The sequence below is a fragment of the Nestor notabilis genome, unplaced genomic scaffold (assembly GCF_000696875.1).
Source record: "Nestor notabilis isolate BGI_N333 unplaced genomic scaffold, ASM69687v1 scaffold12307, whole genome shotgun sequence".
Taxonomy (NCBI): domain Eukaryota; kingdom Metazoa; phylum Chordata; class Aves; order Psittaciformes; family Psittacidae; genus Nestor; species Nestor notabilis.
In genome coordinates this window covers 323-13,346 of record NW_009937840.1, presented here as the reverse complement: position 1 = coordinate 13,346, position 13,024 = coordinate 323, and the positions used below count along the sequence as shown (strand labels likewise).

At 43.8% G+C, this 13,024-nt stretch overlaps 1 protein-coding gene across 1 annotated transcript; it reads right to left on the bottom strand.

The window, feature by feature from the left end:
- Nucleotides 1–6,462: 6,462 nt before the first annotated feature.
- On the bottom strand, nucleotides 6,463–11,828 carry TMEM126A (transmembrane protein 126A). Its single transcript, XM_010019035.1, has 4 exons — nucleotides 11,707–11,828; nucleotides 8,154–8,347; nucleotides 7,285–7,399; nucleotides 6,463–6,715 (listed from the first exon to the last, which is right to left on the bottom strand). Exons 1-4 carry the CDS (start codon nucleotides 11,820–11,822, stop codon nucleotides 6,511–6,513), a joined length of 630 nt encoding a protein of 209 aa, XP_010017337.1. The 5' UTR covers nucleotides 11,823–11,828; the 3' UTR covers nucleotides 6,463–6,510.
- Between the last annotated feature and the right edge of the window lie 1,196 nt (nucleotides 11,829–13,024).

The following is a 13,024-nucleotide window of genomic DNA, read 5'->3' as shown; positions in this document are numbered from 1 at the left end:
GGGCATCCCCCGGCGGGATCTGCCTCCACGTGGACCGGGATCAGGTGTCGGTGGAGTTCTGCTCCATCTGTGCTCGGCGGGCAGCGGCCTCCTTCAAAATGTAGGGTCAAGTACCTGCTGCAAGTACTCGTGGGGTTCTCACCCCTAACAGGGGCCTCGCGTCGCGGCGGAGGAAGCAGGCGATGGTGCGGAGGAAAAGAATCAATACAGTGGTGATGGGGTGGTATTGGGGGATATGCAGAGGAGGGGGAGCCTGGCACGTTAGTGGCCGGGGTAATGAAAGAAAGAAAGAAATACCTCTTGAACGTTGGGAGCCAGATGGTGGCCTTGGTTAAAGGTCGTGTAAAGCTGGCGTGTGGACGGTAGTGGTCTGAGGCTGTTTGGTGTAAGAGCTGCGTACAGCAGTGCGGTAATTGTCGTGCAAACTGACCCGCGTACACACGCAGAGGTGCCGGCAGAGCCCGTTTTTGCAGCACTTGGGTGAAAAAGATCATGCCAACCTGATGCATGAAGGTGTGCTCGGTTCCACTTCGCAGTTGCCAGTAAAGATAACGCTGACTACCCGGTCTTTGAGTCAGATAATGTCTAGCCTGCTTATCCTGAGGAGCCGAAAATGCTTGCTTAGAAAACCAAAAACTTCATTAAGACATCGTCACTGGACAGACTTAAGAAAATAGTAATGATCGGCAAAAGAAAGCATGCATATAAAATTGTACTGCATCTCAGTTATACATTACTATTAAAACCTCTCTGACAGTTTCTCTTTTAGGTGCTTGCCCTGCCAGGCTCCGTTGTGTAGGGGTTAAAGAACAGTCGTTTTCCACCTCGCAACCTGGTAAGGATCAATATATTCCCATAATGCGGTATCAGACAGCTTGCTTTGCTTATGCCAGTCTCTTGTAACGGCTGGTTCAGGAAGTGATTTCTCTGGTCCTTGGCCTACTCTGCCAAAATGTTTCTAGCTCTGAATGACAACTGATAGTGCAAATTACAACTGCATCATTCTGATTAGCTGTTTTCCTTTCTTAAATGAGTATGCACATAGTAGCCAATACACGAGCTCCATTTCGAACTAGAACAGAAATGCTTATGCCATTTGAAATAGGAATTTTGAACTAAGTAATGAGCTGAAAAGGGGAAACATGCTAATAAGGGGGATGTGATATTAACGGCCCTTTATCATAGGGGACTGACCCCCAAATGAAAGTAAATTGCTTTTTAAAAGGAAAAAAAGAATTTGTGACCTGTTGGTTTCAGATCCTGTCTAGTGTTAGGGATGCACGGTACCTTTAAAAAGCCCTTCCTTGGCTTGCTCAAATTTATGATGCAGAGTTTTGCCTGCTTAAACAGAACCCAGACACTGGTTTTAGCTGTACAGTGGAATCCTCATGTAGAGGAGTCACTTTTTGCATGGACCTCTAACAGAATTGCGGTTTGGAGAATGCAGTGCACCGAAGTAACTCCTTCCTTTAGCTTCCCCTAAGCCCATCTCTGTGCTTGTGCACACTCAAATCCCCACGTTACTTCACAGTAGCTTTAAATTTTAAAGGTATTGCATGTATATGCATGTGCTTAATTTTACTGTAGAGTTCTTAATTCAGCCTCTTACAGTATCAAGAAATCTATCCCTTGATAGAATTAAGCACAGTTTAGAGATGAGCAAATCTGTATCTTGAGACTCATGATTTGAAACGTGCTCCGCAATTAACTGGGATAGGAGGAAAAATAGTTTGACAAACAGTAACGTGTGTTTTTTTTGTACTAGTCAGTGTTTCTCCCTATCACAAAAGCAAGTGGGTTGTTTTTTCAGTTGTATTCTAATGTTTAGATTGTTTACATGTATGTCAGGTTGGGGGAAGAAGGACTGTGAAAATGATAATATGTAAAGTGAGGTTTCACAAAGAATACATTTTCCTAAACCAGCTTCATTTATTTTCTTAAACAAAAAGATTCTATTTAGTGCTTCTGAAGTCTTGTTTCTTAAAGCCTTAAATGTTGTGTTTAAGGCTGGATTAGGAGGTGAAAGCGTTTTCTCCCAGTCATTTGCTGTATTGGTGCTAGACCCCATCAAGTGTTCATGGGTATAAAAGGAGTTTGGTTTTTCTTTGTGAAACATCACTGTGTGATAAAGTATCTGTGTATTTAGCATCCTTGTTTTTCTTTATGCTAAAGTGGATTCAGCTGTGTTGGGGCAGAAGAGACGGGACCAGCTGCTGGCCACATTTCCTGCTTTATTTTAAAAGGTAGTATAAGAAATGAGAATAAAGAGGTAACAGGGCTTTTGCTGTCTTTGGTTAAACAAAAACAAACAAGGTTGAATGTTGGGATCATTTACTGCCATCCAAGATGTTTTCTATAAAAGCCAATATTCTGTCAAACAGGTTTTACTCCACTGTGTGCAGAATTCCATCTGGTCAGGGTGTACTGCCAGCACAGAAGAGACTTAGTGGGATACATGTTCCCTTATACCTCTGTGGTGGCATCAGTGGGACTGTGCAGTCAGTCCTGAATTGTGTAACCTTGTTGTAATGGATGGGTTACACCAGTGCCACAAGAATCAGAGTTACCCACTGAGACCTGAACTGACTGATAGGCAGAAGGGAAATAACGGAGCAAGATTCAGCCTGGGCTCAGTCTGCCAAGCTCAGGCTTCAGGAACATGCTTGGTTCTGAACTTTTAACATGATTGATGAAAAGAGAAATGCTCATGTAGCAAGTATGGGATGTTCCAGTGGCATCTTTACAGTTACTTCAGCCTAGAAGTGGGGTTTAAGTTAACTGAAATATGCATTCTTTCTTTCTGCATCGCTGCTAAGCGGTAGGGGTCAGGGCTGTAGTTCTGGTCTCTGTTGTGAACCTGCACATGGCTCACAGACACTACACGTGTGCTGTGTCTGAGAGTAGCTGATGATCTGACGTGCAAAATGGTGTATACTGGTACAAGAGCAAGGGCAAGTCCCCAGGAAGTAAGTGGCTGCAGGCATTTCTAGTGCCTACTGAATCATATTTAAACCAAATAGAGGGGAGGAAGTTATTTGAAACTCTAACCGACTGTACTATCTGTATGGTGTGTTATTAATGTAGCTTTTTGAAGTGGAAGCCTTGAAATGACATAACTTAATACTTGAAAAATATATTGTAAATGTTTCTTTGTAATTATGTGCCATCCAGATAAGAATACAAGCTCATAATAAAACCAGACTTGTTCATCTTTCAATGTATGGGCTCAAATGTGTTTTTCATCTTTTTCTTCTCATCAATGACTTGCTTTAATCGAGTGGTTCATTACACACAATGAGAGAACAGGAAGGGGAAAGTGCTGTTGCTGCTGTCTGTGTGGGTTGTCAGTTGGAAAACAAGATAAAGTGGATGTGGGTATGCAGGAGAAACTGATGAGTTCTTACTCATCTGTCAAATTAATGTTGTGGTGAGGATGAAACAAAGGTGTATTATTCCTTGAACCGAAGAGCTGTGCTTCATGGAATCACCACTCCTTGGGTATTACAGTTGTTTTTCTTAGTATTTTATTTATGTGGGTATGTTTGATCAATAAACCATGGAGGAGTTTACTGAAAGCCACAGTTACATAAAAGCTTCTGTGGTCTATTGAATCTTCCTCCTCTGTCCCATTTTTAGGTTCAGAAGTTTGATGGCTGGTTAATAATACGCTGTTAAATCAGAATCCTTCATCAAATTATTTCCACGTTGAACACTGGAGTGAGCGTAGCAAAAGGTTTGAGGGTGCTGAAAGGACAGAACATGTTCAAGCTCCAGAATGAGCTATGTGCTGTGCTCTGTGATTTCTGCTCATCTTTAGCACTTTGTAGAGCACAGCTTAAAATAACCTGTTGACTTTTGGGCACTCAAGTAGTTTTTAGTGTGTGTTCACTGTTCTAGTGACAGTGGTCTGCAGCTTGATAAAAAGGAACAATTCACGAAAAACATGACTTAAAACCTTAAAAGCTCTCATAACGTGTGCTCTGGCTTTTGGCTTCCAGTTGTAGAAAGTACCTTGTTGAGAGCTGAAATGTGTGTGTGTGTTAAACTGTATGTAGCACAGCACTAAGTGCCACCACCAGTTAAGTTGCACAGCTACTGTCCTCTTCTGGTGTTCCTTCACCCCACAGTTGCTTGAAGGCTCTAGTGTTTAAACAGGAAACAATTTCATACTCAGTTTGCTGTTAGTCCTCTACAGTTGATCCCAATGCTGTGACTCGTGGTAGCAATCTAAATTAACTTCTCTCTCTTTCCTCTGAAGAGCTTAGCAGCATCTGGGAGGAAAAAGCAAATCCATGTTCCTGTGATCACTGCCTGCCTGGAGAGATGGTGTCAAAGGAAACGCAGGGAACCACGTTCCGACACTTGGCATCACTTGGTACTTCCAGAGTCTCAGGTTTCTCATGCCTCTTGTCAAAATTGTAATCATAGAATGGACTGAGGTGGAAGGGACCTTAAAGCTCCTCTAGTTCCAACCCCTGCCAGTTTCAGTCTTTCACTTAATTTTGAGAACCTCCAATTCAATGAGGAGCACAAGGGATACAAGTGAAAAAGTTTCCTTCTCTAAACACAAGGCTAAGGAGTGCACAGCTCACCCCTGACATCACCAATGCCAAACACTTGAAATACAGGTCTGCAATGTGTGCATTCATCAGTTACACTGGAAACAATTATCAGGCTTTGCAACTTCCTAAAAACACTGAGGAATGGGATCTTTCTTTTTTCTTGTGTCTTCACTTTTCATCCTAAGAAATTAATATCTAAGAAGTGTAGTTTGTCCAAGTCAGACCATTAAATATCAGAACATGCATTTTGATTATGGAGATTAACTATCACTTGAATCGATACCAAAGTGAAAGTAGCACATGGAACTGAAGATGGTTTTGAACATCATACTCTAAAAAGCACGTGGATGAGTTTGCAATGTCTGAACTACATGTTGTTAAACACTTGCAATAATCACCAACCCATTCATTTTCATTCTTAAAGGTAGTACTGCAAAGTAAAAGCTTGATTTTACGTTTTTACTATCACATATAAGTGGTTCAAGTCTGATACTGTAATTCACTACCTTGTAAACCAGTTGCTCTGTGAGGATCTCTAAGAGGGGTGGCTGAGGTGAGGCCAAGATCTCTGTTTAGATGCAGACCAGTATTGGAACACTGCACAACACAGTGAGACTTTGAACCGGGGAAAGATACACTAACTTCAGATCACAACCACGGTGGAGGCCGTGTGCCTTTGCTGCTACCCTGTGCAAACTGGGCCGCTACTCCTGGTTGTAGAGAAACAATGCCCGATTCTCCTGCTGGAACAACAGATTTGTTAGGAAAGAGTAGATAAACTTCAGTACTTCTCAGCAGTGCTGAAATTTTAAACCAATTCAATTAAAGGTCTCAACACTGAATTCTTAATTCTTATTAATAAATATTTCCATGTGCTGCTCAGGAGATCCTGGAACTTTACTGAAGCCCATGTGGTTGTTGAGCAGTAATCATACAGGTTTTATGGTTCAGACCACCACTGCTTCTGCTGAAAAATTCCTAATTTACTTCTCACACTACAGAATACACTAAAGATTCCTCATGCAGGAGGAAAATCAGCCACTTAAACTGCTCTGGAACCAGCAGTTGCCAGCGTGACGACAAACCTGATTCATGAGTTACATTGAACTACCAGCTTAAAATGAGAGGTAGCCAAGGTATTGCAAAGACAGCACCAGCCCTCTGAGGCAATCTCAATACAATTCCCTGCTTTGGGAAAACGGTAATTCCAAGGCAAACTGGTTACAAGGACAAAGCATGTTCTGACCAAGCTTTTTTTGGTCGCCTGATAGAGATGCTGAGAAGCCTGACACAGGTATCACGCCTGAGTACTGTGACAGCAGTTCCCTACAGTGTGACCCGTGCCACCTTGGTGGGGTGATCGTGTGAGGGGAAGTCTGTGCTAGCAGAATGGAGGAAAGGTTGGGGAGAAAAATACATGATGAGGAATCACAGAACCAGAGAATGGTTTGGGTTGGAAGGACCTTAAAGCTCTGCCTAAGAGCTCATCTCAGTCTCCCCTCTGTCACTTTAAAGCCATTCCCCTTGTCCTGTCCCTACAGGCCCTTGTAAAAAGTCCCCTTTCAGATGGACCTTGCCTTGACCCCCCTGCTTTTTTATAATGACTGTGGTTTGCATTATGACGTAAAACCCCCTTTTGCAATAATACTTGTTTATACAGCTGCTAAAAGATGTAACACCACCTTAGAGCCAAACATCAGGCAGGCAATATAAATACTTTTTTCCCCATTTCCAAAGAAAACCACCTGTCCTTACAAAGCTGTTACTCAGGTGTACAATCCAAGCTGGACATAATGGAAAACTTATCTTGCATTTAAGTTCCCAACCAAGAAGAAGGTCAGGGCAGAGTCTTACCTTTGGTTTTCTATTTAAAAAATACAGGAAGCAACAACTTCTTCCTTTGTTTATTATGATTACTTATCCAAGGCAACTGAAAAGCTGCTTAACTTCATCCTTGTAACTCTTCAGGATCCCTGCTAGAGTTCATCTGCTGTAGTATTTTGATATATATTCCATGATGTTTAGTGGCAAGAAACAATCCAGTTAGAACCTGTACAAGTACACCCAAGCTCATCTTTCTGAAGACAGGCTGAGAGATGCTGAGCCAGAAGCGTAATAGATTTTCTTTCCCTGGCAAGGGCGATGAAGAATACCTAAACAGCCAAAACAGGGGGAGAAACTCCATTTTCATCTTTTTTCCATCTCAAGTGTCAAGATTTAACATTAAAGTCATTAAAAAAATCTAGAGGTTAATTAACTAATTCCTAAGTTAAATTCACCTGATGGTACTGAGCTCTCTGGATAAAGGCTAAAACCCACCCTGAAACAAACCAGCATCTCACCATCACCTTGCTAGGCTCTGACCCAGTCTGGAGTTACTCCTGCAGGAGGGAGCTGGGCTTTACCCAGGATCTGTGAAGCCTCATGGCCATCCAGAAAGGCTCATCACGATGGCAGCCAGTTTTGCAAGCACATCATGGGTCACTTGTAAGGTTCCAGCTAAACATGAGTGTTTGGCAGCCTCTCAGTCTGCAGATCTTGTTTCACTTTGGAGGCTTGGTGAGCTCTCAATGAACTTTGCCTTGTAATTAGATGACCTTAATGTAAATCCCCTCCTGCGCACTAATAGCCTACAAGAAGGTAAGTGTACACAGACTAAACATCCACAGATTTTAAACTGAGAACCAAAGCTATGACCAACAAACACATTTCACTCACGTACCTGGCTGCAAGGCTTCCGTTCAAGGGGATGGCCAGGAAAACAGGGTAGAGACCACCCACAACAGCCCCGACCAGTCCTCCTCTGACCACAGCACAGACCTCACAGTTCAGGTCACCTGCACGACAAACAGTATTTCACTGTCAATATCCACATGGCTCCACCACACAGGATCACAGAAAGGTTTGTGTTGGAAGGGACCTTAAAGCTCATCCAGACCCAACCCCCTGCCACGGGCAGGGACACCTTCCACTAGAGCAGGTTGCTCCAAGCCCCTGTGTCCAAGCTGGCCTTGAACACTGCCAGGGATGGGGCAGCCACAGCTTCTCTGGGCACCCTGTGCCAGCGCCTCAGCACCCTCACAGGGAAGAACTTCCTTATATCCAACCTGAACCTACATCAATTTCTATGCTGCATGCAACACTATGGACATGGGCGCTGGACAGGAGCAGCCAAGCTGTACAGGTACACAAGACATTTTGAAAGGAGGACTCTTCCTTTTGTAACAAAATCACTTTCATTCCAACCCATAAAGAATTTATCACTCTAAAGTTGACCTTCAAATGAAATCATACAGATGGGGGAAACTGAACTGCTGTGTTGCAGTCCCTTTCACACCACTTTGAGTGAAAAATGCTAAAAATAAGTGATGTGTAACAGAATTTAATAAACATACATAAACAAACATGTGTATCTCATTTCCCACTCCACTTGAAGAGCTCACTGCTGCCCAATGCATTAGATAATCTGTTATTCAAACCCTGGTTTACAAACGGAGGCACTTCAGGACCACAGCAGTTCAAGACCTCTGTTCTGCTCCTGTGGTGTTACATTGCATACAGAAAGCAAGGAATAATAATGAGGTTTTTTACCTGCAAATAAAGGCTCACGCACAAAAACTTCATAAACTGCTACTGTTGAAATAAATGGAAGCACGGCCATTGGCAGAGCAGACACAATGGCAGCTCTTCGGATGTGTAGGATGTTCCTGAAGAAGTTATTTCCTGCCAAGCCACATAAGCTTGCGTTTGCTCCTAGGAAGTATGATCCATGATTACAAAGGTTCCTGTGAAAGAAGGGAAGTTGCTTCAGCAATGAAGAACTGTAAAGAAGTTTGGTTTACTCGGTGATACAATTCACCTCTGAGTATCCTACAGCATGAGGTAAGAGATGTAAATCTCTCACTGGTGCAAAATGCAGAGTAGCTGCTTTCAAAAGCAATCAGGAGAGCATCCTTCACCATATGCCTGGGTTTCCACACACCTCAAGAATGAAGTGACAGAAAGGCTGAGAAGCCTTTTCTACAGGTTTTCCTATGGCTAATGGAAACTTCATGAAATTTGCTCTCCCGATCACCAGGTTTCATCAGCATTGAAGCATAAAGAGAACGTGTTTTGAAAAGCAATTAAGAAAATAGATATATTTCTTATAAGCCTTGTTTGCAGCCTGCTTACCCACAAGTAGAGATTTAGCTTGAACAGAAGAGCTTAGAGAACAGGCCAGTGGACAACTGTGGCCACCGAGATCTTGCAGTAATGATCTCGGCAGCTCCTGGGGGATTCCTGATAGGGATGCTGCAGGCTGATGGGCTGCAAGCCTCCCTCACATGCATGGAACACCTGAATTGAAGGTCTTACCTTGCCAGGAGGTTACACTAGTTAAAGGCTATGGAAGTCCAACATACTGGTTTACAGCCCTGGAGCTTCTCTTTTCCCTCAATAACAGAGGGACCAGGTTCTGTTATCTGCTGTATTTTTAACATACAGTTTAAAGCAGCCACTCCTGTTGCTACCTCTAATAAGGTAAAGGCAGAATAGGACAAAGTCTGCTCAGATAAAGTCAGCATTTAATGTCTTGACAAACAGTTCCCATTGGAGTACATTCCATCACAGCGGGAGCGAGGGAATGGGAACACGTGCCTGTTTCAGAAGCCTGATGAGCACTTTGTGATTGATTTCATTTGACTTGCAGAAGGAAGCCATGTGTTATCTTTAGATTATACCTGGTACAGTCAGTTATTAGTGGGAACAACTCTTTGCTTTAGGTTTGCACAAGTCTAAAATTCCTGGAATGAGCAGCATTGCCAGGCAAAGCAGTGAACTGGAAGGTTGTGCCCATATTGTGTTAACGTGTGTTTTAAAGATGTTTTGTAAGTTGGACTTAGCACTAAACCCCCCCAAAACCTAAAATGCTTACCCAGTCACACAATTCACATGAGGCCAAATGTCATATTGATTTGCCAAATTATCGAACTTGACAATCTCTAAACCATTTTGCAATTAAAATCCATGATTATGAAAAATCCACTCACTTGAAATTCTTCTACATTTTAAAGTGTAGAATAATATTCAGCAGTGACCGTAGACCATAGAGTTCTAATCACAGAAAGAAGACTTTAGAATGTAGGTGGTAATCGTGTAAAACCTGAAAGATTAGTAACATCTGACATCAGTGACACCAAATGGTCTCATTTTTTATAGGAAAATACTTCCATTCAAACATGAAAATGAGCAACTAATAATTCAGTTCTGATGTGATATGGCACAAGAACTTTACTGGTCAGGTATTCATCTGGCTCTTACTTAGAAGCTGTGATTCTTTTTTTGTGTTTTAATAAGAAATCTGCTTTTCAAATCACAGGTCTCCCAATTCTGGGTGTCAGTCACAGAATGGCCCCAGGGTACAGTTTCTGCAGACCAGCCATTGCATTCTGCTGGTATGTTTCCAATCCCAGGCTGTGAACTGCATCTGTGCATAGGCATAAACATGGAGGAGTGAGATTAAAATTTAGCAGCATGCTTAAGAAGCCAAAATAGAGCAAATTAATGTACCCAGGACGAGCAGAATCTGCTACACTGCACCAAAGGAAAGAAAGGGAGGATGGAAGGGCTGGGGTTTGTTTGCAACACTGGCTCCATGGTGCTGAACCCAAGAGCTTTGGCAGTCAGTCAGTCTCTCAGTCCAACTGCAGCGTACTCCCTCTTCCCTTCCAGCCATTAGCAACCTCCCCTCTGGATACACAAACTTTTAAGTCCTTCCAGGGCAGTTCAAGTCAAGGCACATGCCCCTGGCAGCTGTTTCATTCCAAGACCCAGGCTACAAAGAAAACGGAGACTCCCTTTTGACAAGGAGTCTCATGGCCAGGTTGGACACAGGGGCTTGGAGCAACCTGCTCTAGTGGAAGGTGTCCCTGCCCGTGGCAGGGGGTTGGAAATGGATGAGCTTTAAGCTCCCTTCCAACCCAAACCAGTGAAAGGATGAGGGGTGATGGGCACAAGGTACTACTGGGGACATTCCAACTGGACGCAAGAGGAAAATTTTCCCCCATGAGAACGATCAGCCACTGGAATAATCTCCCCAGGGAAGTGGTGGATTCCCAACATCTGACTCTTTTAAGATACAGCTGGACACGATGCTGGGACATCTAGTTTGGGTCATGCTTTCCCAGAAAGGGTGGAGCAGATGATCCTTGAGATCCCTTCCAACCTGGGATGCAATGATACCACAGTTCTATCAAGATGTTACCACATCACCACTGCAGTGCTTGCCTCTCCCTGGCCTCCCCAGCTCTTCTCAGGAAGAAGAGCTGTAAGATGAATGCGAGGGCAGCAGAACCTACACAAAAGCTGCACCACTGACTGTAACAGGAGGGATAAAGCCTTGCCAGTTTTCTCTCTCACCTATGTTACTACCAGCACATTGCTCAGCCACCAATTTAGTCCTATTAAAATAAAATAAATAAAAGAAACTTCTGATAACTCTTATTCATACCGAGTTCATCCAAGATCACACACACGTGCAAACGGCTCCTTAGGGAACCAGCTCGGCTCCAGCAGGGTTCTGCAGTGAAATCACAGAACACAGAGAGGTGTTTGTGAAGCCCTGAGGGCAGCGAGTGAGTTTTGTGCTGCACAGAGCCCTGCTGGTGAGCCCACACGACTCCAGCTGACCCATCCACCACAACCACCTGGACACCTCGGTCTCACCTTCCTGAAACAGGGAGCAGCACAGAGTGAAATGCACACACTGGCAGGTTGATGCTCCCTCAGCTCTGGCCTCAGGCCAGCCCTGCTGGAGCCAAGATGACTCCTGCAGAATCACAAGAGGGTCTGCCTTATGCTCTCCAACATTTCAGTTTCCTAGAAAATGTATTAGCTTGAGCACAGCACTGTCTGAATGCTCAGAGCCAGTTCAGGATCAGCCATCCCAGATCCTTAAGCATTGAGGGGCACGTGCCAGAAATCAGCTGAGCAGCACCAGGGGTAACACTGAACTCACTGTATATAAAACCCAAATTTGCTGTTCTGGATAGTAACAAGCATCTTCACCATCAAATATTTTTGTAACTGCAAGGCAGATTTGCAATTCAAGAGTAAGGGAAAAGAAAAGCCTCCAAACTACTTGATTTATTTTACCAGCACTTACTGATCTGCTTTAGGAAGCTCATTGAATATCTTTTGCATGAGTTCCATCCGCTGAAATCTTTCCAAATATATTCCATGCTGTAGAGTGTCTAGTTCAAGAAACCCTCTTCCTGTCATCTTGAAGTCCTGGATCATAAAGAACAAACAAATGGAATCAAAGTTGCACAGCCCCAGTCTGTATCCAATAAACAATTTGGACTCTTTTGCCACAAAAATGCAGAAGAACAAAGAATAAAAATCCATACTTTGTAAAGATTTAAGGAAATCATGAAGCTATCTTCTGATTTTATATTCCACAAATAAGGCCTTTTTTTCTCTCATTTAGCCAGAGACATATATCAAGTCAGAAACCATACAGATGTACTGGGTTTGTGTGGTGAGGTTTTGGTAGTGAGGGTGGCTTCTATGAGAAGCTACTGGAATCTTCCCCCATGTCCAACAGAGCCAATGCAGCTGGATCCAAGATGGACCCACTGCTGGACAAGGCTGAGCTCACCAGCAATGCTGGTAGCACCTCTGAGAGAACATAATTAAGAAGGGAAAAAACCTGCTGCACAACAACAGCCAGAGAGAAGGGTGAGAATATGTGAGAGCACCACCTCTGCAGGCACCACGGTCAGTGCAGAAGGAGGCAGGAGGTGCTCCAGGCACCAGAGCAGAGGTTCCCCTGCAGCCCATGGGAAGGACTCACACTGGAGAAGTTCATGGAGGACTGGAAGAAGCGGCAGAGACAATGTGTGATGAACTGACCACAACCCCCATTCCCTGTCCCCCCGCACTACTCAGGAGAAGGAGGTAGAGAATTTGGGAGTAAAGTTAAGCCCGGGAAGAAAGGAGGGGCGGGGGGAAGGTGTTTTTAAGCTTTGATTTTACTTCTCATTACCCCTCTCTGATTTGATTGGTAATAGATTAATTTCCCCAAGTTGAGCCTGCTTTGTCTGCAGTGATAACTGCTGCATAATCTCCCTGTCCTTATCTCCACCCATGAGCTTTTAACCTTACTTTCTCCTGACGGATGGGGAGCAGGAGAGCACCTTGGTGGGTACCTAGCTGAAGTGAACCCACCACAGCAGCTTTAGATTAAACCTCATCCTTAGTGATTCAAACACTTTCTCTAGATGTTTTTTTTCCCCAGACTTACTTTACTACACCTTAAGTTTCCTTTATGGTTTGAAGGCTGTGTCCTGAGGCCGATCCATAGGATGATGCTCGCTTCAATTTGGGCTTGGCGGGATGCTGGAGCAGGGGAAATACCCCGTCCTGAGGCCTCTCTCCGCACTGTTTAAGCGGAGGCTCTCCAGACCTGCCCTTTAGGTAAA